At 49.4% G+C, this 25,422-nt stretch overlaps 2 protein-coding genes and 1 long non-coding RNA gene across 9 annotated transcripts in view; 1 reads left to right on the forward strand and 2 right to left on the reverse strand.

Annotated features, from left to right (window-relative positions):
- On the reverse strand, nucleotides 349-9,077 carry TTPAL (alpha tocopherol transfer protein like). Of its 4 annotated transcripts, none has more exons than XM_021416510.1 (6): nucleotides 8,570-9,077; nucleotides 7,253-7,705; nucleotides 6,350-6,543; nucleotides 4,799-4,909; nucleotides 3,895-4,092; nucleotides 349-2,165 (listed from the first exon to the last, which is right to left on the reverse strand). In XM_021416510.1, the coding sequence occupies exons 2-6, from the start codon at nucleotides 7,689-7,691 to the stop codon at nucleotides 2,028-2,030; spliced, it is 1,080 nt and encodes a 359-aa protein (XP_021272185.1). In that variant the 5' UTR covers nucleotides 7,692-7,705; nucleotides 8,570-9,077; the 3' UTR covers nucleotides 349-2,027. The 4 variants fall into 4 exon arrangements, with proteins under 4 accessions (XP_021272185.1, XP_021272183.1, XP_021272184.1 ...); XM_021416508.1 differs by lacking the exon at nucleotides 8,570-9,077 and adding an exon at nucleotides 8,396-8,501; XM_021416509.1 differs by lacking the exon at nucleotides 8,570-9,077 and adding an exon at nucleotides 8,268-8,400.
- The window catches only part of LOC110408092, a 34,375-nt gene continuing 18,064 nt past the window's right edge, over nucleotides 9,112-25,422 (forward strand). Inside the window, exons 1-3 of one of the 2 annotated variants that reach the window (XR_002444153.1) lie at nucleotides 9,112-9,914; nucleotides 13,539-13,675; nucleotides 13,805-13,894. This is a non-coding gene — a long non-coding RNA (uncharacterized LOC110408092). Of the gene's footprint in view, nucleotides 9,915-13,538; nucleotides 13,676-13,804; nucleotides 13,895-25,422 lie in introns of those variants that run through there. The other variant, XR_002444154.1, reaches the window with a different exon arrangement.
- Nucleotides 13,738-25,422, reverse strand: part of HNF4A (hepatocyte nuclear factor 4 alpha) — a 30,063-nt gene continuing 18,378 nt past the window's right edge. For all 3 annotated transcript variants that reach the window (XM_021416504.1, XM_021416505.1, XM_021416506.1), the window contains exons 3-10: nucleotides 25,217-25,311; nucleotides 23,043-23,149; nucleotides 21,246-21,401; nucleotides 18,340-18,427; nucleotides 17,672-17,827; nucleotides 17,152-17,388; nucleotides 16,654-16,776; nucleotides 13,738-16,004 (exon numbers count right to left, since the gene is read on the reverse strand). In XM_021416504.1, the coding sequence (XP_021272179.1) occupies nucleotides 15,862-16,004; nucleotides 16,654-16,776; nucleotides 17,152-17,388; nucleotides 17,672-17,827; nucleotides 18,340-18,427; nucleotides 21,246-21,401; nucleotides 23,043-23,149; nucleotides 25,217-25,311 (1,105 nt within the window). In that variant the 3' untranslated portion in view covers nucleotides 13,738-15,861. The remainder of the gene's footprint in view (nucleotides 16,005-16,653; nucleotides 16,777-17,151; nucleotides 17,389-17,671; nucleotides 17,828-18,339; nucleotides 18,428-21,245; nucleotides 21,402-23,042; nucleotides 23,150-25,216; nucleotides 25,312-25,422) is intronic.

The raw sequence follows: 25,422 nt of genomic DNA on the forward strand, positions 1-25,422 counted from the left end.
ATTAAAATGTTAATTGACTGTTCAGGTGCTGCAGTCACCATGTGGGTGTGACTGGACACTTTGATTTGCTATTTGCTGCATGGAGAGTATTTCTTTAGAATGAACTGCATCTTCCATGAGAGTTTCCTGAATGTGTCACATCCTGTTCCTTGACATTGCTCAGTTACCATACAAGTAAAAATGTAGTTCTGTGGTAGAAAGCAACACCTCTTCCAATGTAATTCCCTGGCAGTTATGCTTAGTTTCAGCCGTGTTTTAGCGTGGAGTTAAGTATACACTGCCATTCCCTTTTACAATAAAATACCCCAAGATGACACAAGGCAACTGTATGGAAAGTACAAAATCAGCAGCTGTTACGGTAATGTATTTAATCACCCAGTCATGCATCATAAAATTACATATTTTGACCACTCCATTTTATAAAATGCAATATAAAAATAAGATTTTGTCAAAATAACATGTACACTTAACCACCCAACACCTCTAGGCCCACATACAACAAAAGGCAAAATTATTAGTTTGAATAACACCATGATTAATTCATGCCAAAATGAGATTTAACAAAAACAATAACAACCAAAACATCAACCCCTATCCTGAAAATACCTCAGGGTTTTTAGTACCCCTTTGCAAGAGTATAAATTCAAGTATTTTTATGTACAGTATGCAGCTAACTTGTCCCACTTAATGCTGAAAGCCATGGCTATTTCATGCAGTCTGAGTACAATTCCTTGTCATGTGTTGGATTTGGCAGGGATGGCTTTCCAGAGGCATAAAACCTCTGAGAACAAAGTTACGCCAAGCAGAATAAAAGACCAGATTGGTTTTAGTGCTGTGAAGAGGTGGGCAGAGGGAAAGAGAAACCAAACCCACTAAGTTGAATAGTTTTTCCTACCTGTTCTCTTAACCTGCAGATAAGGAGACTCTGCATTTAAAGCAAGTGATTATTTTCCGAATCTGACATGATAAATTTTGGGAACCAAGTTTTTTTCTTTGCTAGCAAATGCTCAAGCTCAAAGAATGCTCTCAGCTCTGTAGTCAGGTGCATATAAAACAGGTGTGCTCCCTAAGCACTGGCTTCAAACCTAGAAAGGGTTAGAGATACAGCTTAATTAAGTTCTAAAGCCAAGGAAGAACAAATCCAGAAGTAATAGTTAAAGGCTTGATACAGGTAAGGACGGTTTAAAGGATGTATCCTGACATCAGCAATGCAGCTTTACGAAGTTTTGGAGGCGTAACACAAGCTGTTTTCAGCTTGGATAATGTATCACTTCCTATTATGTTGAAGAGTAAAGAAAATGATTTAGTTTCTCTGTAAGCAGAGGAGAAAAGGGAAGGTGAGATGGATTTGTTTGACTTACAGCACAATATATGAACCTGAAGAAGGGATTGGTTCCTTTAAAGGTTCCTCAGGTGCAGCTTTCTGCTGACTGCCCCATTTTTTAAGTGACGGACATTAAATTGAGTTTTCTATATTCAGCCTCCTCTAGCATTTTAATAAGTGGATCAAAATAGCTGCTCTAACGGACCTGTCAAAACACTTGGTTTTTTTTTTAAAGGTTGATATGTTGTGGCTGGAATTAAGAGGTACTCAAAGGCTATAGAGACCAGACCAGCCTCTACATTCTGTCAGGTAAACAGTGTGGGCAGCCTGTTGCCTTTTTAAGTCATGGGCTGCATACTAATGCCTTGCTACATGGCACAAAGAAATCAAATCTCTGCAAAACATGCACCACATTGTGGTCAGAAATGAGAAAGTGCCTAGCAGTATTTTTTTACCTCATTTTATGTAGCAGAAAATGTGGTTTTTTTTTTAAGCCTGTGCTTAAGGTCACAGCTGTCAAAGAGGAGTAAGACTTACAAAGGTAGAAAAAAAATGCTGTAAATGAGGGAAATTTAATTTCTTTATACCTTTGTTCTAAAGTAGGTCAAGTGATGAGTTCCTTACTCACACTGACGCTCTGAACTGCCACTCAGGAATAAGCTTCATGGCTTACTCCTCAAAACCTAGTCTGCTTTTATAAAGCTTAGATGAGAGGTCTGGCACTTACTGCCCCCCAGATCCAGGATGAGGTCTGCTGCCAGGTCAGCAAGTCATTACTGCGGTGGCAGAGGAGGTTTGTGGCAGAGGAGGTTTCTGGCAGTGCAGTCATGCTGTAGGGGGACTGAAGGAAAAAGACATTCAAGACAAAATTTGGCACCCTGAAAAACAAATGTCTGAAATTCTCAAGATATTTTAGTTTTTTTTCCTTGTATTTACAGGAACATAGGTGGTGCTTACATCACACTTGGCACTAAATAAAGATTTCAGCCAGAGGAAGTGCTCTAGAGATAAGTCTCCTGGTAGAAGGGATGTTCTTTCTCAACTGCTTGGTGAAGTATTTCACCTTGAAATAATTGGGTGTGCTTTCTTGTTCCTAGGGAGGTTACCCATCTCTGCACTTCTTCAGTGCAGAAGAACGTGTGCAAAGAGTGTGCTGACAATTAAGCTCTAATTCTAGACCATTAAACAGAGGGAACTTAGGGAATGTTAGGGAATAAAAGGTTATTCAAACATAGGATGCCTTACCCTGATTTGACACTGGAGTCTTAGTTCTGTTTCTAGACAAAGACCTCTAAGCACAGGCATACAAGTTATGGGTAAATACTACAGAGATGAGATTCAAGTCAAACTTCATACGAGAACATGACAACCAAAGACAAAAGAGGTCAACAAAGCAGAAACCAGAGTTGTAATATTTCACAGAAGAGCAGACAAGCACAGTAAACAAAAATGCTACAATACCAGAAAACTTAAGAATGTGCTTTCAAATAGCCTGTCTGCATTTGGTTTCACAAAGACTTAAATTCAAATTCTGTCCAACATAACAAACTTAAGAAGCACCTTGCTTTCCTTCGTGAAGTATTGCCTTCTATACATCGTGCCAGCTGCTACGAAGCTGCCTTACAAATTCTGTGTATCAGTTACTCATCAGCTTCCTCACTGCAACCAGCTGAAGAAAATAACAACTGATAACGTGGAAAGGTGGGTGACAGCTTTCTCTTGTTTGGTCCCAAACCTCAGTATCTGAGCTTGTATCTAATCAAAAGCCTTACCATCTGATCTGAAAAATTCACTGTTTTCTGAAAATGAAGATTGCTTCTGTTTATAACAAGCCTTGATACTGAAGTTTTAATAGCTAACTTCTTACTGGGAGAAAGTTCCAGAGAATTTCCATACTGCTATTCATAGATAAGAAAGCTTTCTCTGTGTTAATTTGAGCCAAATATTCATTCAGAGATTCCAGAAATGCCAACTCAGAATCTGAACCAAGTGATAGGGGACAGGCCAAGTCAGACGCTTACAGATTTAAGCAATCTCCACTGCCAGAAATGCATTTCACAGGGTTCAGAAGCAACTGACAGTTGTTTTTCTTGCGTTATGGGTGTTTTCAGAAGGAGAAGGGAATGGACAGCCATAAAGCTAGTGAATTATTGTCACTTTTAACTGGGGTGGGGAGAAGTAACAATCAAACTTACCATCCTGCATTTTTCTCGTTACCATTAGAAGGAATAAGCAAGTTTGCATCATCCACAGAGGCTGACTAGCTGTAGGTATTCTACAGAACTTGGTGACTATATGCTCTTTCCCATTATCCTCTGCAAACTCTGCCCTGCCCCCAGTGTGCCCTCTTCAGCTTCCTTTGGTTCTACAGTGTAAAGTGCCTCAGCAGTCTGTTCCTAAACTGCAGGTTTAGGAGTAAGGCAGAGTTCACGACATCACCTATGAGAACAGAAGAGGTCCTAACTGCTAGAAAGCTTCCCTTCACCGGTTTGTTAGTAGCAGTAATAGAGCTGAGGTTTCATGCCTCGCAAGGAATCATCACATTGCTTTTCATCAGCATCCCCACTCACTAGCGTGTCAGGGGGAGAGCTGTCACAGGGGAGCACCAGCTGTGAGAAGTCATGCAGGAAATCCTCTTCGGAGGCCAGCAGCAGCTCGTTCCATGCTGAGATGTCCAGCTTCCCTGCAGAACCCCCGTATTCTTCAGGAAGGATCACTGGAGGAATGTTTTGGTGAAGAGAATTCAGATCAGAGCCGTGAAGAAAAAACTAAAAAAGAAAGCCAAGAACAGTTTTATTAATGCATCTCAAATACTTTGCGGCATATTACTAGTCAGTTAAAGAGCTTACTTTGAATTAAAGAGCAAATCTTAGAAGCGATGGCTTTATGTGCAAGTGACAGCATACAGCAGTGGGCAGGTGCTGTTAGACACACTAGCGAGAAGGCTTGAGATGAACCAGGGCTAGTGCAGCTTAAAGCCCAGTAAGAAAGGCTTGAGACCTGTCAGTCTCTGCAGAGATTCCAGGTTCAGCTTATCCTCGAGTTCATTTGTGGGATTGACAGTATTTGTCCTTTGTGGAAAAGAGCATCATCCTTTGCAGCTACGTCCAGTCCTACAGCACCCAGCCAGTGCCCTGCGGGATGCTTGGCAAGGGAGCAAAGCAAGGAGAGGACAACAGCTTCCTGGGACAGGGCCTCATAAACACACAGCGTTACCTGCCAGGATAACGCAACCCCAGGGATGGAGTCTCTATCCTGAGCATACAGCAGATGTACAAAGCATCTTTATTCATGTTACACCAATATTAAATTCTTCAAATAATTCTTCTCTTGAAGAATTTAAAAGATTAATGTAGAGAGGGCCAGTTCAATCAAGTAAGTGGCACAAAGGTTTTTCAACAGGTTTTACTTGCAGGGGCCAAGCAAGGAAGCTACAAACATTAGCATTAATGTTAAAATGACACAAATCCTTACCCGGTTTGCTATCTTTTCCTTCAGAAAAGGCTTGATGATGGCAAAAATGCCTTTGAATATACGAGGTTCGTTTATTATGTTAACAGCTTTTATTCGAATGGGAAATCCATCCTGAAGGGTAAAGAAGATTTTTATAGTGCAGTTTAAAAAAAACATGTTATTTTCCTCTTTGTTTAAATCTCCTGAGACTGCCTTCCAGCACAACCCCCTGGTTTCCAAACTTCCATCTGAGATAACAGCATAAACCAGTATGGCAGCAGAAATGCACCTTCTCATAGGGAGCAGTATGAGAGCTGCGGGCACGAAGTCAAGGGATGAGAAAACTGCACAGTGACCTTGCACTGGGAAACGTACTGCTGCCAGGACATCTTCATTCCCTATGCTGTTCATCTCCCCTGAACAAGATGCCTGGGGAGTCACTGTCCTTGGGGTGTTCCCAGCCCTGCTGAGGACGTGGTTACAGAGCGATCATCCCAGCTTCTGAGGAAGCATGCTGTGCTGGGAGCAAACTGGCTCCTTCAGGAGATGTATGGCAAGACTGATGAACGTGTTTATTCAGGCCATACCTTACGGCCTTCAACTTTGCTCTGTTCATAGCTTCCACTAAAAGAAGGGGACACCCATCACTGTATCTGTGCAAATTAAATGGGCTCAGTTTCATGACACGTTTAGATCTTAAGTTAAATGACTACGTGAGTTCTTAGAACGACATTGAAAACCTCAGTAGTTTTATCTCCGTAAACTCCTGATTCCCATTATTCTTCCTTATTCCCTCATAGATGCAGCAAAGAATAGAACCAGCTCAGACCAGAATAAAAGCAATGAGGACCCAAACAAGTTTTTCCTCATCTCACTCCTTGAGCTAGCAGAGTGGAACACGAAGGCAACTCATCAGAGCTTCCTACCACTTTGATGCTTTCACCTTCCTATTTGGTACAACTCTGCTGGTGCTTATACCCTTGCTCTAAATTGCTCCTCGTTGCTACCCTTCCAAATGTGCAGTTTGAGATCTTTTACTGCTGTCCCTCTTGCTGCCCCCTGTGCTGAAGAAGCCTTTCCTCTGTCAGGGACTGGATGGAAATCCTTCTCAAATCATGCTCAGTCACAACCCCCCTCTGCAGCAGGACTTGGTCATGCACTCGCCCAGCGCTGTGAGTGACATGCTCCATCGTGGCTGACAGAGCCATCTTTAGGCATGAACCACCTGCATAACAGCAGCTGTTCCTCAGCATTTGGGCAAAAAGCAGTCCTCTGCTCGACCATAACTCGTGGCTCTGTTCCTCACTGCTAGCTAGCAGCGCTGGCCTTTTCTGTTCCAACTCCAAGTTTGCATTTCTAATGCAAATTTAGTTTTAGGGATGCAGAAGTCAAAATGGGAAGCAAGGGAAGCTGGCAGGGATCTGAGAAACTGCTTGGGCAGGGGCATGTCTTAACTCTCCCAGTAAAGTCCAAGGTGCTTAAGTTTCTGGTAATACAGTCAAGAACTCTTTTAGACACAGCAGCATTCATTTACAATGAACAAACTTATTTTAACACCGGTTCAGGTCTTACCTGAAGAATTCCAATCACTTTTTTGGCTACAAAAGGACCAAAATGAGACGCCTTAGATAAGCTGACTCCTTTGTAGTCTGCCAGGATTACAATTCCATTCACCTGGGTCTCTTCGGACTGAATGAGTTTTTCTAACGTTAAGTATATGGCACGAATGTTCTCAGTGATCGGATAATTACTGGGTGTCCATCTGTCTGAGGTTACAAGACATGGATGGTAAGTTGAAAAGTAAATATAAGCTAACAATACACATTCCAAAAACTGTTTTTCTATTTTCCTGGACTTCAAAAGTCTTTAATAGCCACAGTTCTAGTTCAGAGCAGCTTTTCTTAAGCAAGAGATCAATGGCAACTCGCGTTTACTGCAAGGAGCAAAGGCAGTGGTTTTAGGAACCCCGATCTCCACCCAGCACAGCTGATGAGAAGCAGCTTCAGCTCAGAAAGAAAGCAGGTAAATGGAAAAGAGAACGACTGAAGTCAACCTTATAGTAAGTCTGGCAGTGCTGAAAGCACATCGAAACCTCTGATTGCTTCCAGTGGAGTCAAAGCCTCAGGCTCCTCTCTCCACTTATTATCAAAGCAAATTACAAGCTTCTCACTGTAAGCCAGCAGCCCTGTTTTATTCTGAGTTACTAGCCAGTAATTTTTCTGGCATCACCTAGTATTTCATCAGCCCACCACACTGCATTTTGGTTTTTACTCAACTGCAGTTATTGCTGAGACAGGAAAAGGAACCAGTACAACACTGGCTAATGACAAAAGTCCTTGCACAAGGTGGCTGTTCCAATTTCAAAGAAAACCCACGTCCTCTGTGTAATTAGCCAATGTTCACAGGAGAGCAGGACACACATTTTTGGCCTAGAAACGCCTCGGTGTTAGAGAAGCTACTCATGCATGTCAGTACCTGGACGGATGCAGACAACGTGGCGTCCCTCCGGGTCCAGGCGGGGCAGCACAGTGACAAAACCAGACTCCAGGACAGGCTTTATTGCAGAAGGCTTCAAGTTGTTGAACACCTCGGGCCAGCTCCTCCGACAGCTGTGGTAGTTCACCAGGAGCTGCAGCGCTCGGTCGTAATCGAATTTCCTGGCTCTGAGGAACCTGAGCAAAAAGGCATCATCCAGGCAGGTCCCCAGGGAGGGGTAGTCTTTGCACACCATGTCTCGAAGCGCCTGCACGTCCCGGAGCCGCCATTCAGGTTTCTCCTGGAGCTCCTCCCGGGCTTTGGTAACGAGATCGGGAGACAGCGAGCAAACATACTTCGGGCGATCTGGCAGCAACTCGGTGTCCGACGGAGACCCCGCGGATGGACTCGTCCTCGTGCAGTCGCTGTCCCCTGACATAATGTGGCAGCAATCTGCAAAAAAACAAGCTCACAAGTGACAAGCAATCCCATGGACCGCTACTGCACAGAATCACAGAATCGTTTGAGTTGGAAGAGACCTCTGTCACATACGTATTTGGGATGTGCCGTGTCTCTGCAGAGGAACTGGCACTACAGCCCAGGGCAGCTCGGGCATGGCCATTCCCTTATTGGGATTAGGAAGCACGGCATCTCTGATCTCGTTGTCCCGCACAGCAGGTACGGAACGCCCCTGGGTGCCACCCAGCCACGCACAGAGAAGTTATACAAGGATACAAGTTGTACGAGAATTGCACAGCTTCGCTGCAGAGCACAGGGCTTGTCTTAACACGTATTTCCGACAGCGTCCAACTGGAAACTACAGCCAAACGAACGCGTCCCGGTGAGGGCCGCTCCTAAACCCAGCAGCGAGGGGAGGAGGGGGAAACGAGAAAGTCCGGAGCGCGGCGTGCCTCGTGCAGCCCGGGACGCGAACAACGCGATTCCATCCCCGAGTGCCGCTCGCTCGGGGCCGGCACCTGTCCGAGCGGCGGGCGCAGGCCGCCGCAGCGCTCACCTGCCGGCTCGGAGCCGGGCCTTGCCTGCGACCAGGCGGCTCTGCGGCCCGCCCGGCCTCTCTCCCGCTCGCCCGCCCCCGCGCGGCTCCGACCCACAGCCCCCGCCCGGCCCCAGACCCGGCCGTACCGGAGCGAAACCGCGCGGCAGCGCCGTCTCCAGGCAGCGGCGCCCCGGAACCAAAGCGGCCGCCAGGAAGCGCCGCCCCGCCCCGCCCCGCGCACACACCGCCGCCCCGCGGCCCAGTCCCGGCAGCCCGTGTGCTAGAGCCGCGTGCTGAGCCCTGGCCGCTCGGGGTTGTACCTTCTCCTGATCTCCCCGGCACGGCTCCGTGCCGCTGTGCCCAGGGAGCGGAGCTGTCTACGAGGAGCTGCAGCCGCCACGAGGCCGCGCCTCCGCCTCCTCCGCTCTGGGCCGAGCAGACCCAGGGCGCTCAGCCGCTTCCCCAGCCCCGCAGCCTTCCTTCGGGCGCTGCCCGATTCATCACCCCCAGAACACGAAGGTCGCTGCCGGCACTGCCCGCTTCTCTGCGCGCACCGCGCGCCTTCCGCCGGTAGAGGGAGCTCGAGAGCGGAGCCCGGGGAGCGGAGCCGTGCTGCCTCCGCAGCGCCTGCCGGTCGCGCTGTGATGTGCTTCTCCTCCGGCCTGCGGAGAAGCGTCCCGAGGGAAGGGAGCGCGCTGCTCCCACCCGCGCTGGTGCTGGGCCGCGTCAGCCCTCCGTGCGGGGTGCTGCCACTTCGGGCCACGAGTCCGTGCTTTGTGCGCGTGTCTGTAGGCCGCGGGATGAGGGATGTCCCCAGCTGCGTTTGATCCCGGCTCGATGCTGTAATCAGCAGCAGGTCGGGCTGGGCTGAGGAGGGGCTTAAAAACACCAAATGGAGTGGGGGGGGTTGTGCTGTAGGGTGCAGAGAGTGGGGTGAAATTTGTGCCCAACAGAAAGAAAGGCAGTAGGTTAGTGCACATGGAGCTGGTTAATTGCTGCTGCAGTGGAGAGTAGGTGTGGGTGGCTGACAGGACAGGTAGAGACATACTGAGGTAAGACAAGGAGCCCTAGGCTGATAGAGAATAAGGAAAGCAGAAATGAGAACACTGTGTAGTGAAGGACTGGAGATAGAACATAACTTGGGGTCAGTCCCCAAACACAGCCGCTCCTGTCTGAGCTCTCCTCGTGTGGAGAGAACTGAACTTGGAGAGAACTTGGCGGGTGGTGAATGGGAGGGAGGGTCTGAGTACAGAGCCAAGTCTTGTGGGGCGTTCTTAAGACTGGCTGTGATATTGCAGGAGTGGTAGTGGGAGTTCCTGTAATTTACACTGAGTGGTGTGGTGTCTTGTGGTTAGAAACTAGTAAATGCAAAACACGCCTATAAGGAAGTAAAAGCTGAAAAATGGAAGCAGACATCTAGGCAGTGGCAGCCGTCCCCGAGCTGGGGAGCCCTGCCCTCACCTGTGGCTGTGGGGGGAGGACGCGCTGCATCGCGTGCATGCACACCTCCCCAGCTGAGAGGGGAAGCGCTGCACTTAGCTTCTGCCTCATCAGCTCCAATTCTGCCACATTTTGCAGGAGCTTCGGCCAGGAGTTATGCTGCCTGACCTTGGAGCCGTGCCTGGGCCCTGTGGGGAACGCAGCCTTCCTCTCTCCCATCATCCGGTTGGTGCCTTTCTCAGCTCTGCTGCTGCTGGGTGCTCCTGCCCTGCCGTTGTGTTATAAATGGGTGGCTGTTGGTGTTGGTTGATATTTAATGAAGTCCATGTAGTACTCTTCACTCATTTACTTATCCAAACAGTCTTAATGCCCAGCCTGGGAAAGTTATCTTGGCTTCTTTAAGCTTTTCCACCATTAGTAATAAACGTTTTACTGTCTTGGCAAGCTGAGGCCCAAAAGAGAGCATGACTTCAAACAGCATTGCTAGCAGAGAAGGCTTTAAACTGATATTAAATCTCTAAACTGAGCAAACATAACAGTCCGGTAATAAAGATAATCTGTGAACAGTTTGGGCCAAGAGGGGCTCTGGTCCTTGGGGTGCAGGCACTGTCTGCTGTTGCAGCAGCACACTGCAGAGCTCTGCCCCTGCTCTGCACGTGCTTTGCCCACGCGTGCGGCACGCCAGAGATGCATGCAAAGCAATGGAAATGGGCAGAGCTATGCAAATGTATGCAAATCTGTCACATCTGCCATGGGAGCAGCTGTGTGTGGGCAGGCACCTTGCACCCAGATGGCATGTGAGCATGCAGTGGTCAGACACACGGTGTGACGCATGCATGCAGCTGTACCCAGGCCTTGAGAAGGCTGCTTTCCTCCTTGGGTCTGCTAGCTTTGAGATGAGCAATGGTTTTGGAAAACCTTAGTGAGGAATGTTCTTGAATGTTTTAAACATTGTGGGGTTTCTGTAGTTTAATTTTGCTCTGAACTGAGACAGTGTTTGCTCAATTTTTTTGTTGTGCTTCCCAGTGCCTTTGCACACTGGAAGGACAGTGGGTGTCTCTGCACTAGGATGTGTGCCTCACAGGATCAGCACTTGTGGGGGCTGTGTGCGCTGCTTAAGGGCCTGTGCTGCACAGGTGAGAGCAGCAGGAGTGCTTGGTTTGATCCTGCAAAATCCAATCTGAAAATGGTGGGGGCCAGATGAAGGAAGCACTGCTTCTCGCCGGATTGGACCAGTGCTTTGCTGTTGGGATTTTCAGCCTGGTAGCCGTCACGAGCCCTTCTGTCAGCGGGAAGGAGCGAGGCAGTTTGTGTATACCTGTGTCTTCTCCTGCAGTGATGTCCTGCAGCAGGGCCGGCATCAGGCCTCAGAGCTGACGGAGCAGCCACAGCACACCTGGCACTGCTCCAAGTCCAAAGCCAGAGTAAGCCTTGTCATCACAGAATCATTAGGGTTGGAAAAGATCTCTAAGGACACCAAGTCCAACCCCATCCCAGCCCACCATGCCCCCTAGCCATGTCCCCCAGTGCCGCATCCCCACCATTCCTGAACACCTCTAGGGATGGTGACCCCAGTACTCCCTGGGCAGCCTGTGCCAGTGCATCACTGCTCTTTTGGAGAAGAAATTTTCCCTAATATCTAACCTCAGAAATACAGTTCCCATACCACCCTTCTTCCCATGGCACAGCTTAGACTGAGAGCTCTTCACCTCTTCAGCGCAGAGCACACCATTCACCCCAGCAGCCCCTTCCCCTTACACAGAGCGCTGAGCTGAAGGAAGTGGCTGCGGTCTGTTTGTGCTGAGCTCTCCTGCTCGTTCTGCACGTAACGAAGCTGACGCTATATTGCCATGTTTATTGGCCTGGCTGGCAATTTTTCAGGTGCTAGGTGTGTTTATGGCTGTCAGGGTCACACCTTAATTAGGAACGGGGAGAGGGATTTTAAACATACCCACAGCTTACCCTTCCTGCTCCAGCCTCTTGGGGTGGAAGGAGGTTGTGCAGTGCCTGGCCCACATCCCCAAACTGGTTGGTGTTTGTTGCGCTCAGCCTTGACGGAAGCGCAGCCTGGCACGCGGAATTGCCTGGCTCAGCAGTGCCACGTTGCTGAGCTGTCCCTCGGGCCTCTTGTTTTTCCATGGCTATCTGTGTCTGTGTGTGCACTTGCAAGTTTAATAGCAGCAATAGTTGCTTTTGTCAGAGATGATATGCGGGCCGTAAAACTCATTTGCCTTATTTATTTATTTTGTTGTTTGTTTGTTTCTTTCCACTGAGATATGAAAGCTGTGGAAAAAGTTCCAAAGCCTGCTGGCTGTTTCAGAAGAGGGTTATATAAGGAATATGAAAAGAATGCATTTCTTAGTGGCCAGGGTACCTAAAAATACCACTTCTGCAGATCTTTGCTTGGACATCGTGAAAATATCTTGCAGCTGGAGATACTGATCCCCAGGATAACGTCCTTAGTGCAGATAGCAAGTGCTGAAGAGGACAGTAAAAAGCTCTCCTCGCCAAAAGCAATGTCAAAGAGTTGTCTTAAAGGCCAATGCAGCTGTCCTTATGAAGGCCACCTCCTGTGACATGGGACATCGCCTTTGTGGAGGATAAAACACAGCCCACGTGTGGCAAGGCCAGTGCCTTGGTGTGATTCCGGGCTGGAGTCACAGGTGGGGTGAGGGCTCTGGCTGAGGATGCCATACAAAGAAAAGGTTGTCTCTGGGGCACATTGTGGGTTTATTTTCAAGTGAGTTGAAACCAGCAATGAGAAACCTTCTGTAGGGACTGCACTGATTTAAGATTAACCAGGTAAAGGGCAACCTTGATAGAGCAGTTCACGAGAAAGGGTCCAGGAGAATTTATTGCTTCAAAGATTTGATATTGCGTATATGGTGTTATTAGGGCATATACCCAACTGTGGTTCACAGGGTTCTTATAGCAGGCAGGGGAGCCCTGGGTTTAATTTCACATTCATGGCAGGGAACTAGCACCTCTTCCTTCTTCTGACTGGCCCAACCACTCAGTCACTGTGTTTGCTGCAATGCCACGTGTTCAGCCACGGCACTGGGGTTCTGCTGCTCAGCCAGGGAAGGGAACGCAGGTATTGAGGGAGTGTTATTCAAGGTCTACCCTATTCTGGGGTCTCAGAGTGGAGGTGTACATGAAGTGCTGTCTCCACACAGTCCTCCAGCATAGCTCTGCATCTCAGACCTGCTGGTAGCATTCACCAACACGGCTGCCCCTGGAAGGTCAGTGCATGGTGCGGGCTGCAGCTGCCTCCCGAGCCCTCCTGCCCAGGCTGGGACTGCCCTTGTGTCACATTAGGGGAGCAGGTGGGGGACGTGCAGGGCATCTCCTTTGGGTCAGAGCTGGGTGGTGGTCCTGCCCCTGACCTGATCTGTGTATCTAGTCCTCTTTCCTCTCTTCCTGTTATCTTCCTGGGCATGCTGCAGCTGAGAACAGGCTCCCGTGATCAGGAGAGCAGGTCATTAAGAGCCTTCTCTAATTGTCAGTGTATTTCTTCATCTTTACAACCGGTGACAAGCTGACTTTCACTTTATTGTGCCCTGTAGGCTCAGCCTGCCTTTGGCTGCACCTGCTGCCGGCAGTAGTTGGCTGTGTATGAGCCAAAACAGAATCATCACCCAAACTGCTCTGAAATGGCCTTTAAAATACAATGAAGACTTCAAAATGGATGGGTTCAGAATGCTAATTACATATTTTGGTTTCCATTGCTTGGCACTCAGAGTGTGGTTACTTTAATTTTTTAAGCCCTCTGGTAAATATTTATTCTTCATGGTTGTTTTTTTTTTTTTTAATGAAAATTGAGATTGTCACTCAGTCTTATGGTTCCAGCACATGTGGCCTCAGGGCCTCAGACACCAGCTAACATTAGGATCACAATGGAACAGTGGCAGCTGGCAGCAGCATCAAACGCGTGTTTGGGCTTTTTCCTCAATGCACACACACTTTATGCTCATACCAACAGCGAGGTGAGTGCCTTGATTTAAAATAAATCCTCCCAGAAGAAAGAAACCCATCTGTCTGGGAAAAGTTAGAAAATATTTTGGCATTTATTTTTTTCTTTCTTTCTTTTTTTTTTTAATGAATACAAACTCTAGTGAAGAAACATCCCTCTGTTTCCATTGGAAGGCAGTAACCAGCAAAAATGAATGTACAGTATCGAGGAATGCTTGGTGCAAATGGACCAAAAGGGCTCCCCACAGAGTATCTCTACATACAGCAAAAAGGGTTGCTGAGGTTGGAAAAGACAGCCCGGTTATGAAGTTTTTTTGTATTTAATTTCCCAATTATAAATAATCAATGTGATTTACAAAATAATTTACAGAAAATGATTGGATTCATCATTGCAATAAATTACTGGGTATAATGCCACCAGCTCTGAGAGACGATACAATACTTGGGATGCCACCAGTGCAAGGCGAGGTGGTTCGTTTTTGCATTGGCAGTCAAGGGAGGGATCTGCAGCTCCTCTGGCTGGGTTCAGATCCATCCCAGGGACCTCTCCGGGCCCCTCAGCAGCTGTGGGCCCCCACCACGGGGCTGGGAACCTTGGGAACACGGTCTGTGGATGGTTAGAGCCACTGTTGCCCCAGTGCAAAACCAGGATTGTTTTCCTTCGTGCTGGATTTTCCAGAGCACAGATGCTGTGCATCTGCTATCGAGTCTCAGCGCTCATTGCAGGTTTTCTTGGTGCGTCTGCCTTGGTGCTGCCAGCAATGAATGAGAAGGGAAGCCTGAAGTTGCTGTGTGAGCTCTGGGGAGGCAGCGGGAGGGCTCCCGGCCTGATTTCGGCTGTAAACCAAAGGTCGGATCGGTGTGGCTGCAGCCCTGGTGGGCCTCAGCGGGCAGAAGCGCCAGGCCGGGGGGGCAGTGCTGCTGGTGCAGGCCGCAGGGATCTGGCCCTGACCTCTGCTGGTCCTCATGGCAGGATTCAAAGCACTCTGCTCTGAGGTGACTGCTCCCAAACCCTCTGAGATCTGTAGGAGCCATAAGGAATCCTTATTGTGTTATGAAGCCCTATAAATCTGTTATCAGCCACTCACTCTAAGTGAAGGGAGTGGCACTGAACTGGACACATACCTCAGCATTAAGCTGGCTCCGAGCTGAACTACTGGGTCACAACTCTCCTGGCATTAGGCAGCCCATGTGTGAGGCTCAGGCTGTTCTCACCCTCACACACCTCTCCCCTTCCCATTTCCTGTCCCTACTTGCTTCTGAACCAGCACCATACAGTCCTCCAGCTGCTCAGAAGTAGCAGTGGGTCTGGTGGTATTTCAGGCAGCACTGCCCACAGCCAGCCTGTGCAGGGCTGGCCCCATCCTGTTAGGTGACATTTCCTGAAACCCACAGGCCTCATCTGCCCTATCTGGCTGGTGAGGAGGCAGCAGTGAGAAGGGTTTGGCAGTGGCTGCCTCTGAGGCCTGGGATGGGGGGCATCCACGGTGGGGAAACAGCAAAACCCATCCAAAGGAAGAAGGGTCCAAACAGTGGAGAATCTTGGTGGGCCAGACTTTGCCCCTGTGTAAGCTTGAGAGATTTGTTAGACCTGGCCAAGGGCTTGGTTTGCTAGAGAGTGACCGTGGAAAGATCTGGGATGAGCTGAGGCTGAGGAGCAGTTCTGACAGTACTGCTGGGCAAACCCCAGCGTGCTTCAATGCTGCAGTGCTCCTGGGGCAGCTCCCACCTCAGTGGAGCTTGGCTGCACCGGGGGCTGCCTGGGGAAGCGGCACAGCTGTGGGAATGAAGCCTTTCCTTTCACCCAGCACTGCCTCTTGGTTTGGAGGATCACTTGTTCACAGGGTCTGGTGTACACTGAATGGATGCTGAGAGGTAGCAATGGCGGAACAGCTAGCTGCAGTGTCCCCAGCCAGGCACTGCAGCCTCCTGATGGGGAGAGGCACCAGTCTGGTCCTTCTTACAAGAAACGTGGGTTTCAGTAAGGCTTCAGTCTTAGTTCAGTGACTCGAGGCTCTCCGTGGCACGTGCTGTCCGTAGCTGCAGGAAGACAGCTTTTGGTAGTGATGGGCTAGTCTGATAAGCAAGTCCGTGTGTGCGTGCCCAAGGACCTCGGGATGGCTTTTTTCACAGTGATGGAGTCTGCTTGGGCTTTTCTCCCACACGGTCTTCTAAACGCGTCCAGCTGCTCTGTAGGCTGCTAGATGACCTCCTGCTTTGTGATGGCAGGCTGTGGGATGGAGGTGGGCTGTTTTGCCACAGTTGCAATGGCTCCGGGCAGCAGTTTGTACTGCTCTGGCCCTGAGCCTGCAGGCGGAGATGGCTGAGGAGTTTCTGGAGTAGCTATAGAGAGAAAAACAAAATTAGAAGAGGGTCACATAGACCTGATGGCACTGGGTTCTATCTTGTCTGTGTGAGGTTCAGGTGTAAGAAAGACAGAGGTTCTGCAGCTAAACCATAGCTCCTAATGGCTTGTGTGTTGGCTGCATGGCAGCCCTGACATGCAGACTCAAGTAGGTGTCCTGGAAGGGCCACAATAATAAGCAGTGGATGAAGGGAGCTACTGCCTCTTAACCTGTGCTGGCCACACTTTTTGGTCAGTTGAGGTAATCTCAACCCAGATTCCCATGTGGTAGCCCTATGTTTTGGACCAGATTCTCCTGAGGTTTTGCAGAGGGAGTAGTGAGGTGTGCTTGAGGCACTTAGGGGAAGGGGAGCCTTTCCTCTGATTTCATTAGGCACTAGATGGGATCATTCATCCCTGAATTTAAGGGCTATGTAAAAGTTGCAATCTGACAGGGAACGTCTTGTTGAATCAGTTAATCTAGTCTAATCTAATCTAACCCACTTCTCTGTTTGTCTTTCCCTCCTTTCTGCATAGGAATTTCTCACACACTTGATCAGAGACTCTGTCTTGCATTGAAATTTCATTGCAAAGTAGAAACTACTTCCACACACACTGGAAAGCTCCCATCTCCCTGGTGATACTCACACATCTGCCCGTTGTGCATCTGAGGAGGCATTGTGTTGGCCACAATGACATTTGTTCCCAGGTTCTCCTGGATCAGATGAGGATGCAAGGGGTGGTGAGCATGTGGCGTTTCACTTGATGAACCTAAAAACATGCATATCACTTTTGTTTCCACAGTGGCAGACAGAGACAGCTCAGGTGGGCAGAGACACACTGTCAAGCTGATCTTTCAGATCCTTATTTCTGCTGGCTCCCTTCTGACAGAGGACTAGTGAAATGGCTGGCTGATACGAGTTTGAGGGTTGCAAAGTAAAGCACCTCTTTAGGGGAATAGAAATGGAGTAGTCTATGTTTTCACTGCAGTTGACAGGAGGAGATATTTTCATGCGAGTCAAGGGCTGACCTGCTTACAGGCTGAGTCTCTACCTTTTTCAGGTGGAGAACAACTGCTATGTGGTTCCCAAGGGAGTGGTGATGGGGAGCACCGGGAGTCCTCTTGCAGCACCCTCACGTACTCACCTCCCAGCAGCATCTCCTGCAGCAGGTTGTCGATCTTAGCCATGCCGAAGAGCTTGACAAACTGGATCTGCTCTATCATCTGCCAGGTGATGCTCTGCAGCACGGGCAGCAGCAGTAGCAGCTCCCCGAAGCGGCCCCGCGAGTCATATTGCCTGTCATTGATGTAGTCCTCCAGGCTGACCTGCACCTGGTACCGCATCCGCTTGATCTTGGAGGGGTCGCTCAGTCCTTTGGCATCTGAAACAACACACAGAGCAAAGCCATCCAGGCTGCTCCCCTAGTAATTGTGCTTCCGCAATAGCATGAGCTCTGGGCACAGGCTGAGGTGAGCTGTCTGATTCTCTACTGTCCATGGCAGCAGGTGTTTTGCCTCTAGGGCTGACTTCACCCCTCCCTTTAAGAACAGTTTAGGCCTGAGAGGAGATCAGGCAGTGTTTCCACAACTCTCAGCTGGTATTAGTGGGCACAACAGACTGTTCCGTGTGCTGGTGACCCTTGTCTGCTGCAAGCTGGTGCATACCTGGGTCGAAGAAGATGATGGCTTTCAAGCAGGCGTATTCATTGTCGTCTATCTGCAGCTCCTGGAAGGGGAGGACCAACTCATCTAGGATGCGGATGGCCACGCGGCTCACCTCCACCAGCTCGGGGCAGTTCCGCGGGACGATGTGGTCGTTCCCTTTGGGCAAGCAGCACAGAGACCATCACCTTGGCATTGCCCAAGCCTTCATAAGGGTAGCAAGGAGTTCAAAACCCAGGGGACTAACGTTGAGATAATTTTACGGTGGAAGCCTTAAGAAGTTTCTGTTCCTGCCCTATCCCTAGCATGGCCCACCAGAAATGCTGACCTGCATTGCCAGAACGGCCTCTCAGAAATCACTCAAGCAAGGAGAAGCTGCCTGAGGAGCAAGAGCTGCTTTCTCAGCTACCTCACTGCCTGCTTCTGCTGACCTGAGGGAGCAGTGTGGATGTTCACTGTCCCCCACGTTTGCCACAGCAGCATGTCATCGATGTGAGTGTGAGCCAGGCCTAGCTACACCTGAAGCTTGTGCTTGGCTCCCTAAAATAGAGAAGAGCTCAACCCACCACCCTGCTAAAAGGATGCCCGCAGACACTGAGCCACCCGCTCCTTTAGCCCGGCAGGGGAGCTTAGCAGAAGCAGTTGTTGGGGAGCAGAAGTGCCCTCTTTACCTAGCAGCAAGACATCCTTGAACACCATGGACCTCTTGGCAACTCCCAGTAGCAGATGTTCACCTGCGTGTGCCCGCAGCAGTGCCACCTGTAAGGGTAGGGACGCGTTACTTGTGTGATGCAGACAGACAGGAGACTGAGCTACGTTCAGTGGCCCAGGATCAGAGGCCAGGAACAATTCTTCCCAAAGTGCCTGTGTGAGGGGAGATGATGCTTTTGCTTGCTTTTTATCTCAGAGCGGTGCCTCCACATCCCACTCGTGGAGACCCACGTCCTCTGGCTGCTGGGGTCACCCTCTGGTCACCTGCTCCCTCCCCAGCAATGGGCATTTGGGCCAGGGAAGCCAAGGGGATGTTTTTCTGCGCCAGCGTTAATGATTGAAGTGTTTCATTTTACACCCTCCACTGGCTCCTGAGAATGTTCTGAATCTTTTGCTTTCCTTCAGTTAAAAATTTCAGAGATTTAGGCAGAAACAGAAGTTAACAATTGGACAGCCTGACACAGAGGCCTCTTAATATCCAGCCAGGATCTTCTGCTGAAGAAAACAATCATTAAACATTAAAGGAGAGATTCTGAAAAGTGTGTCCTGTTGGGAATGGTTCCCTTTCCCAGTGCGTTATCTCAGCATCTGACAAAGCCGAGCAAAGCCCTACCCTGCCCGAAATGTCAGGAGCATGTGTCACCTGTGGAAGAAAGCCCTGATTAGAAAAGATGCTGATGTCTGAGAGAGGGCTTGTTTTTTTCAGAGGATGTAAAAGAGTTATGCAAAATAAACAGAGTGAAGGTCCTTGCAGAAAGGCTATGCGCGCATGATGCTGGGGAGCCTTTATCTGTATGCCAAAATCTAGCCTCTCTCTATCGCTATCCAAACATGGGTGGATGTGTTCGCTGAGCTGCTCGTAATTAGCAGAACTGCACAAAACTGAGCTTCCCCATCTGCCAACAATTTGAGAAGGTCGAAAAGACTGCACTTCCCAAGGGGGAACGGAGCCTCGTGTGGAGTTCTGCCTGTTACAAATTCAAGGAAAGCTCAGGAAACAGAAACACCGTTTTGTTTCCGTAAAATTTGCTTTTTTTTTTTTTTAATTGAGCAGAGTTCCTGTAATTTACTTCAGTGTGGCAAAACCCTCTTGAGTGGTATTTGTTCTTTCGGTGATCAGCCTGAGGTACGTCGTTCTGTTCTCAGCCAGGGTAAATATAAAAGTTGTAACACATCAAAGTAGAACTTTAACGATAAATATAAAAGTTGTAACACAACAAGGTAGAACTTTAACTTTGAAATGAAATGGCTTTGCCCCACCAAGCCCAGCGCTTTGACATTTTGGTGCAGAGGAAAAATGAGTTGGGTGTGACCTGTTGTATGAAAGTGTTGGCAGAGATGATTCATTCTCAGGGAGCATTTCAGTGGCAGCATAGCAGCGTTTCCCAACATTAAATGTTCCCACCGGACATGTCTTGACTAGCTCTCCTGCCCCCTGGGCAATGGGCTTGTGTATTTTTGTTCATTCCTGCTCCCTGGCATTTCTGTCCTCCCTGCATTCCCCTGAGTATTTGCTGTCTCTGTTCTCACACTGTGCGCCTCGAAAGCGTGGATGTCACTAATTCCTTTCCATGCAGCATGATCTTCCCTCCGAAGCCCTTTGGGACAGATTGAGAATGGCATGTTGTAGGAGGACGGCTCAGGACAATGGTAACAGAAGTCCTCCTTCAGTCGTGGAGCTGAGAGCCGTCCTCCCCTGTGGGAAGGGCTCAGACGGTCTCTTTAGGTTTTGGTTTTACAATGGTGGGGCTGTCAAACTTTTCTTCTGTTGAAAAGTCTGACAGCCCCGCGATTGTAAAATGAGCTCATGTGGAAATTGCTGTCGATTGCAGAGGTGTTAACTGGGTTTACTGCCTCTGTTCCAAATGGCAGAAGGATGCAGGAGGTTACACGGCACTGCCCCAGGCCTCTGCTAGGCTGCAGCCTCTTTGCTGTGCAAAAGCCACTCACCATTGGGCTCCATTTTGTTTTTCATAATTTTTGAGTTGCATTTGCCATAGGAGTTTAGTGGACTGGATGCTCTCACTTTCTGTAACAGGACTGGAGACTGATCCAGGCCGTTTTTTTGACTGCACAATGGGTTAATGGGAATCCCTTCCTAGGTGGGACATGAACCATGCTGGCTGCCTCCAGAAGTGATGTCCCTGCCTACCACCCTCACACTCCAGGGCACAGCCACGTCCTGTGACATCTGCAGCAGACCTCTGATGTCTGGGCTTAGCAGGAAACACCTCCCTGTATCTCTTTGAGGCTGCCTCAGGTTTTTCAGTGTTACTTTACAGATGAATTCAAACCCACGGTGCTTACCCTGGTTAGGAAACTAGCAAATGTCATTTTATCATTTGTGTTAAATGCAGGTATATTCCCTCTTTTTAACTCTGAAGAGAGATTTTCTTATTGCCTTGGGAGCAAAACAGTGTTTAGTTTCAATAATTCCACAGTAGGAGAATGGGTAGAAACGTATCCCCTGGCAAGAATCAGAAAGAACGATAGACAGGTAGCTTGATTTTAAGTGTTAAGTGAGAATTCCTGCTAAGTCTGACTACCCTAATCATTTTGTATAGCGCTTTAGGTTTTCAAAGCGCTGCACAAGCCGTAATTAATAAACAATTGACTGGCAGATCCATACAAAATGCGCACCTGATTGTGTGCCTAACTCGAGCTCACTGTTATCACCACAGCGCTCATCGGCTGATTATTCGCACATCAAATGGCCTGCGATGGCATTGTATGGATGCTGCTCCCAGTCAGCCTGGCGGTCACGACAGCGGAGCAAACAATGCTCATTTTCTTTGAAGGTCTCAACCCTAGTTTTGGTCCCCAGTGCCATCGCCGGGGCAGAGCGAGGCGGGGGGACGGGGCTCACCTGGTCGTCCAGGGGCAGCTCGCAGAACGCAGGGATGTACTTGGCCCACTCCACCAGCACCAGCAGCTGCTGCTTCATGGACTCGCACACGTCGGCGATGTTGGCGATCTTCTTCCCTCGGATGTCTCCATTCATCACAAGGACTGGGGATGATATCTGGAAAGAGAGAAAGGATCCCTCAGTGGGAGCGCAGACAGGAAAATCCCAGGCCTGGCAAAGTGTGGGGTGGTGTGTTTAGCAGGCCCCGGCAGTGAGATTACTGTGTTTTTGCACTGAGAATTATTTGTGATCGCAGAGGCAAATGGGGATATTTCATATGCTAAGGACAAACCTAAGAGCTCTGCAAGTACCATCACTCAGAGGAAGAACATCTCAAACCCAGGCACCAGCTTCCTGCCCCGGTCTCATGCATAGCTGGTCACCCAGCTCATCTGACAATTTGCCCTTCGTCACTACTTTATCCTCATGCTTCTGTAAGCAATTAACTCAACCCCGTCACTGCCCTCCGCCTGCCCTCTCTGCTCATGTACAACATCAGCTCTTCCTGTCCTGTTCCTGCCAGCTCAGACCCTGCCGCCTCCCTAAGGAAATGGAGTCCAAATGCCACCCGAGGTTTTTTTCAGGTTGCGTTACCTGGAAGCTCTCCAGCTCCAGAGCTATTACTGAATAAATAAGATTGTAAAAATCTCACCATGTATTACCCTAATCAGAGAGCCCCGGAAGGCTTAGCAAATAAATAAAACTCTCTGAGTGAGTGACCCAAGATCTTGGAGAAAACAGCTCCTCAGCAGTATCTTGTTCTAATTAGCCAGGCATATAAAAGTTACCAGTTAGCGTGCTGAAGTCTGCCTTGTTTAATGAATGTGTTGGTGCTCTGTGGGAGAGCGATAGCTCCCCTGGATTTGTCAATGGCTGCAGTTTTATCAGCAGACCCTGCTCGAACCCTTCACCTCGTGTCCCTGCAGGACTCAGGGCCCCAGGAATGCCTGTCCCTTGTAGGTCTGCCAACTCAAGACCCCATGCTCACCTCCCTGGGAGCAGCAGCAGTGTTATTTTCAGAGGGTATGTAAATACATTAGGACCTGTGTAGGACGAAGGAGGCACAGGATGAATTTGGATATGCCGCTGCTGTACAGGCTTGGCCTGCAGCCCTTCTGGAATGTCCCCCCTTGAAGAGGTGTTCTTACAGCCATCCCTAGCACGGAGCCCCGTTCTGGGGTCTGTCTGCAGGGCCGTGTGAACATGGACGGCCACTCCAGCTTGAACCCATCTTTGTTTTTATGAGGACAAGGGGACAGATTCTTAAGTAGTTGTCTTCCATTCAGTGACTGCTCTAGGAAGTAAGCTTTGGCAGTATGTGGAAATCAGGAGTTTCAAGCAAACACTGGAAAGAATATCTACATTAAAAAAAAAGAAGCATGAAACAGATTCGTTGTGAAACTGTGCAGGCAACAAGAAACCAGGAGCTCCTGACAGGCACTGGGGAAGGGAGGCTGCCCGTGCAAGGCCGCAGCTCCTTGGATTGCAGTGACTGCCCGGTTCTCTTCCAGCAGACTCCTCAGCCTCCTCATCAAAGCAGGACAGACTGTTGGCTATTATTACAGCACAGTTCCAGACCAAGGAGCACTGAAGGGGTGGTTTCAGGTAACAAATGCCTTTGAAAAGCCAGTGTTGAGTTGGCAGATACGTTGCTTAGAAAGGAGGTGGTAATGTGAAGACTCATCTGTTAACTACTCAGCAGCCCTACTGGCCAGATAGTGCCTGATGCTTTGTATTTGCCACAGAGGAAAGGGGTACCTGTTGTGCCAGGACTTCTGCCTGCAGTAAGACGTTGATGGAGGGCAAGCTGCTGTCTTCATAACTTGATCTTCGGGTGCTGATTCGGTCCCGTTCATTTTGTACAGCTGCAAGAGAGGATTTTGGCACAGCTGCAGGTTGTTCATGGAAACACACAGGAAAAGCTATCAGAGTCTTACAGTGTTCCCTTTTGCCAGGCTTTGGACCACTTCCTGAGCTGCAGTTTCCTAGCTTCCCTACCTGCCAAGGCAAAGCAGGAGCTGTGTCTGGTTTGTGACATGATGCCTGCAGGAGCTGACTACATTTGGTTGTTCTTTTTTCACGTTGGCTATATTTGGCTTTGAGGGGACTGGGGTGTTTCAGAACCCCAGCACTTGGCTCAAAACCTGCCGAGTTCAATGGGAGAGTTTCATCTCAAGGGATCTGTTTCTCAGTATTTCAAAATAGAGGATCTGTTTCTTAAGGGAATGTCTGGGAGTGTGGCCATGCTCACGCATGCAGCCCAAAGCTTATGTGTGAAATCAAGCTGCCAGGTATCTGCACGGCTATTTTGTCTGTCCATGCAACATCCATGCATCTGTGAGCTGCACTTGGGAAGCTCTTGTGCTGTGTAGGTGCAGTTTGCAAACTTCTCTCTCAGCTTCAATAAGGAAGGAAATGCACAACAGCTCCTAAGCATCTATGCAGAGCCACAGAGCGCTCTCATACCTTAACGTAGAGAGTCCCAGGTAGGTATGAGCCTAGCACACCTCCCTGCTCTCGAGAAGGCCTGGGCCATGAGTCTGAGGGGCAGCAGCAGCCAGAGCAGCAGCAGCAATGCTGAGGAGCGGAATTTGCCTCTCTGTGCCACGGGGCTGCGGGCCGGCCGTAACTCACCACGGCCAAGGCAGTCACCCAAAGCCATCTGCTCAAACAAGGTATTGATCGATGGCAGGGGAAACAGAACAGTCTCTGCCTTAGGCCGGCGGCTCTCTGGATTGATACATTCTCAATGTATAAATCTGCCTGATAAAAAGCAATAATGAGGCTGGGCCAGAAGCAAAGCCCTGCAGTCAGCGGCTGTAAATAGGAGCTCTCAAGGTTATGCCGCTTGTTATCAGTAGCAGGCCCCCGAGTTCAGTCACGCCATGATGTTTTCCAAATGTTTGCTCAGTATTAGCTGGTCATGCACCTAATGTAACTTCTATTGAATATTAACAGACAGCAGCAAAGCTCCGGGCATGGGATGAGCGGGCTCTGCAGGGAGAGGAGGATTCCTGTGTTCTACAGGAAAGTCAAGCCCAGTTCCATGCAAAACCTCACCTACTGTAGCGGGGGAGAAGTGTTCCTGTTCACAGGCCTTCCCACAGGCCAGCATTCTTGGGGTAGGGCCTTTGTTGCTCCTCCAGCAGGGCCATCAGTGGGGCCACCAGCATGGCTGCTGCCAGGGCCACTGGCAGCCCCAGGTGTCCCTGCTGTGCTGAGTGCTGCTGCGAGATGACTGGGACTGAACAGGGACTGAATTTAGCTCCACCATGTCTGAGTTGCGGGGACCTGGAATACTGCAGAGGCAGAGATGCGGGGAGGTTTGTGGGGTCACCCGGGTCATGCAGATCTAGGTAGAGTTATAACTGAAATGCTCCACCTTGCCCTGGGTCCTTTCTGCTGTGGCTGATGTATCAGATACAACTCAGCTCTCTGCAGAGGCCCCACAAGAACCTACATCCACGTGAGCAAACCGAGGGGCAAAAGGGTTGCTGCACGCTTTGCTGGAGTCACCTGCCCAGGCATGGATTTGTTGGTGACACAGCAATTTTCCCAAAGTGTTTTGGAATGGCCCAGGCCTCCTCTGAGCTTCATGCATCTCACAGTGTGAGCGAGCTGAAGAGCTGTGGATATGACTTGTAGGTACACGAGGGGGCAGTTCTGGGACACGGGCATGGCCCTGTGGCTCTCTCCTGGCTTTGTTTTTGCTGGCTGCTGAATAGGGCCCCTAGAACTGAATCTGGGAGTACACAAGGCCCACATTCTTTGCTGGGAAGCTCAGCCAAGTGCTGAGGTGATGGCTGTGTGTTAGGGCTCCGTACAGCAGGCAGCTGGGCCTGCACTGGGCTTGTGGCAACAGCCAACACCTCCCTGCCCTGTGATGATGGTAAGCTGGTCTGTGCTGAGGGCAGGGCGGAGAAGGCACCCACCTTCCTTCTTCATCCCTGCTCGAAAGCACTTCTTAAGCCTGCAGTATCGGCACTGGTTTCTTTTGTCTTTGTCTACCACACACTGCCTGTTAAACCTGGGGAGAAACAGAGGTGTGAGGAGCAGTGAGACTGAGCCTGTCACAGAGAAGGGAAGGAAGGGAAGGGAAGGGAAGGGAAGGGAAGGGAAGGGAAGGGAAGGGAAGGGA

The sequence above is a fragment of the Numida meleagris genome, chromosome 19, assembly GCF_002078875.1.
Source record: "Numida meleagris isolate 19003 breed g44 Domestic line chromosome 19, NumMel1.0, whole genome shotgun sequence".
Classification (NCBI taxonomy): domain Eukaryota; kingdom Metazoa; phylum Chordata; class Aves; order Galliformes; family Numididae; genus Numida; species Numida meleagris.

Coding starts and splice junctions, on each gene's coding strand:
- TTPAL (XM_021416510.1), bottom strand. CDS start 7,691: ATGTCAGGGGACAGCGACTGCACGAGGACGAGTCCATCCGCGGGGTCT. Junction 6,544..7,252: donor CGTTGTCTGCATCCGTCCAG/GTACTGACATGC, acceptor TTGTAACCTCAG/ACAGATGGACACCCAGTAAT. Junction 4,093..4,798: donor AGGAAAAGATAGCAAACCGG/GTAAGGATTTGT, acceptor TTTCTTTTTTAG/TTTTTTCTTCACGGCTCTGA.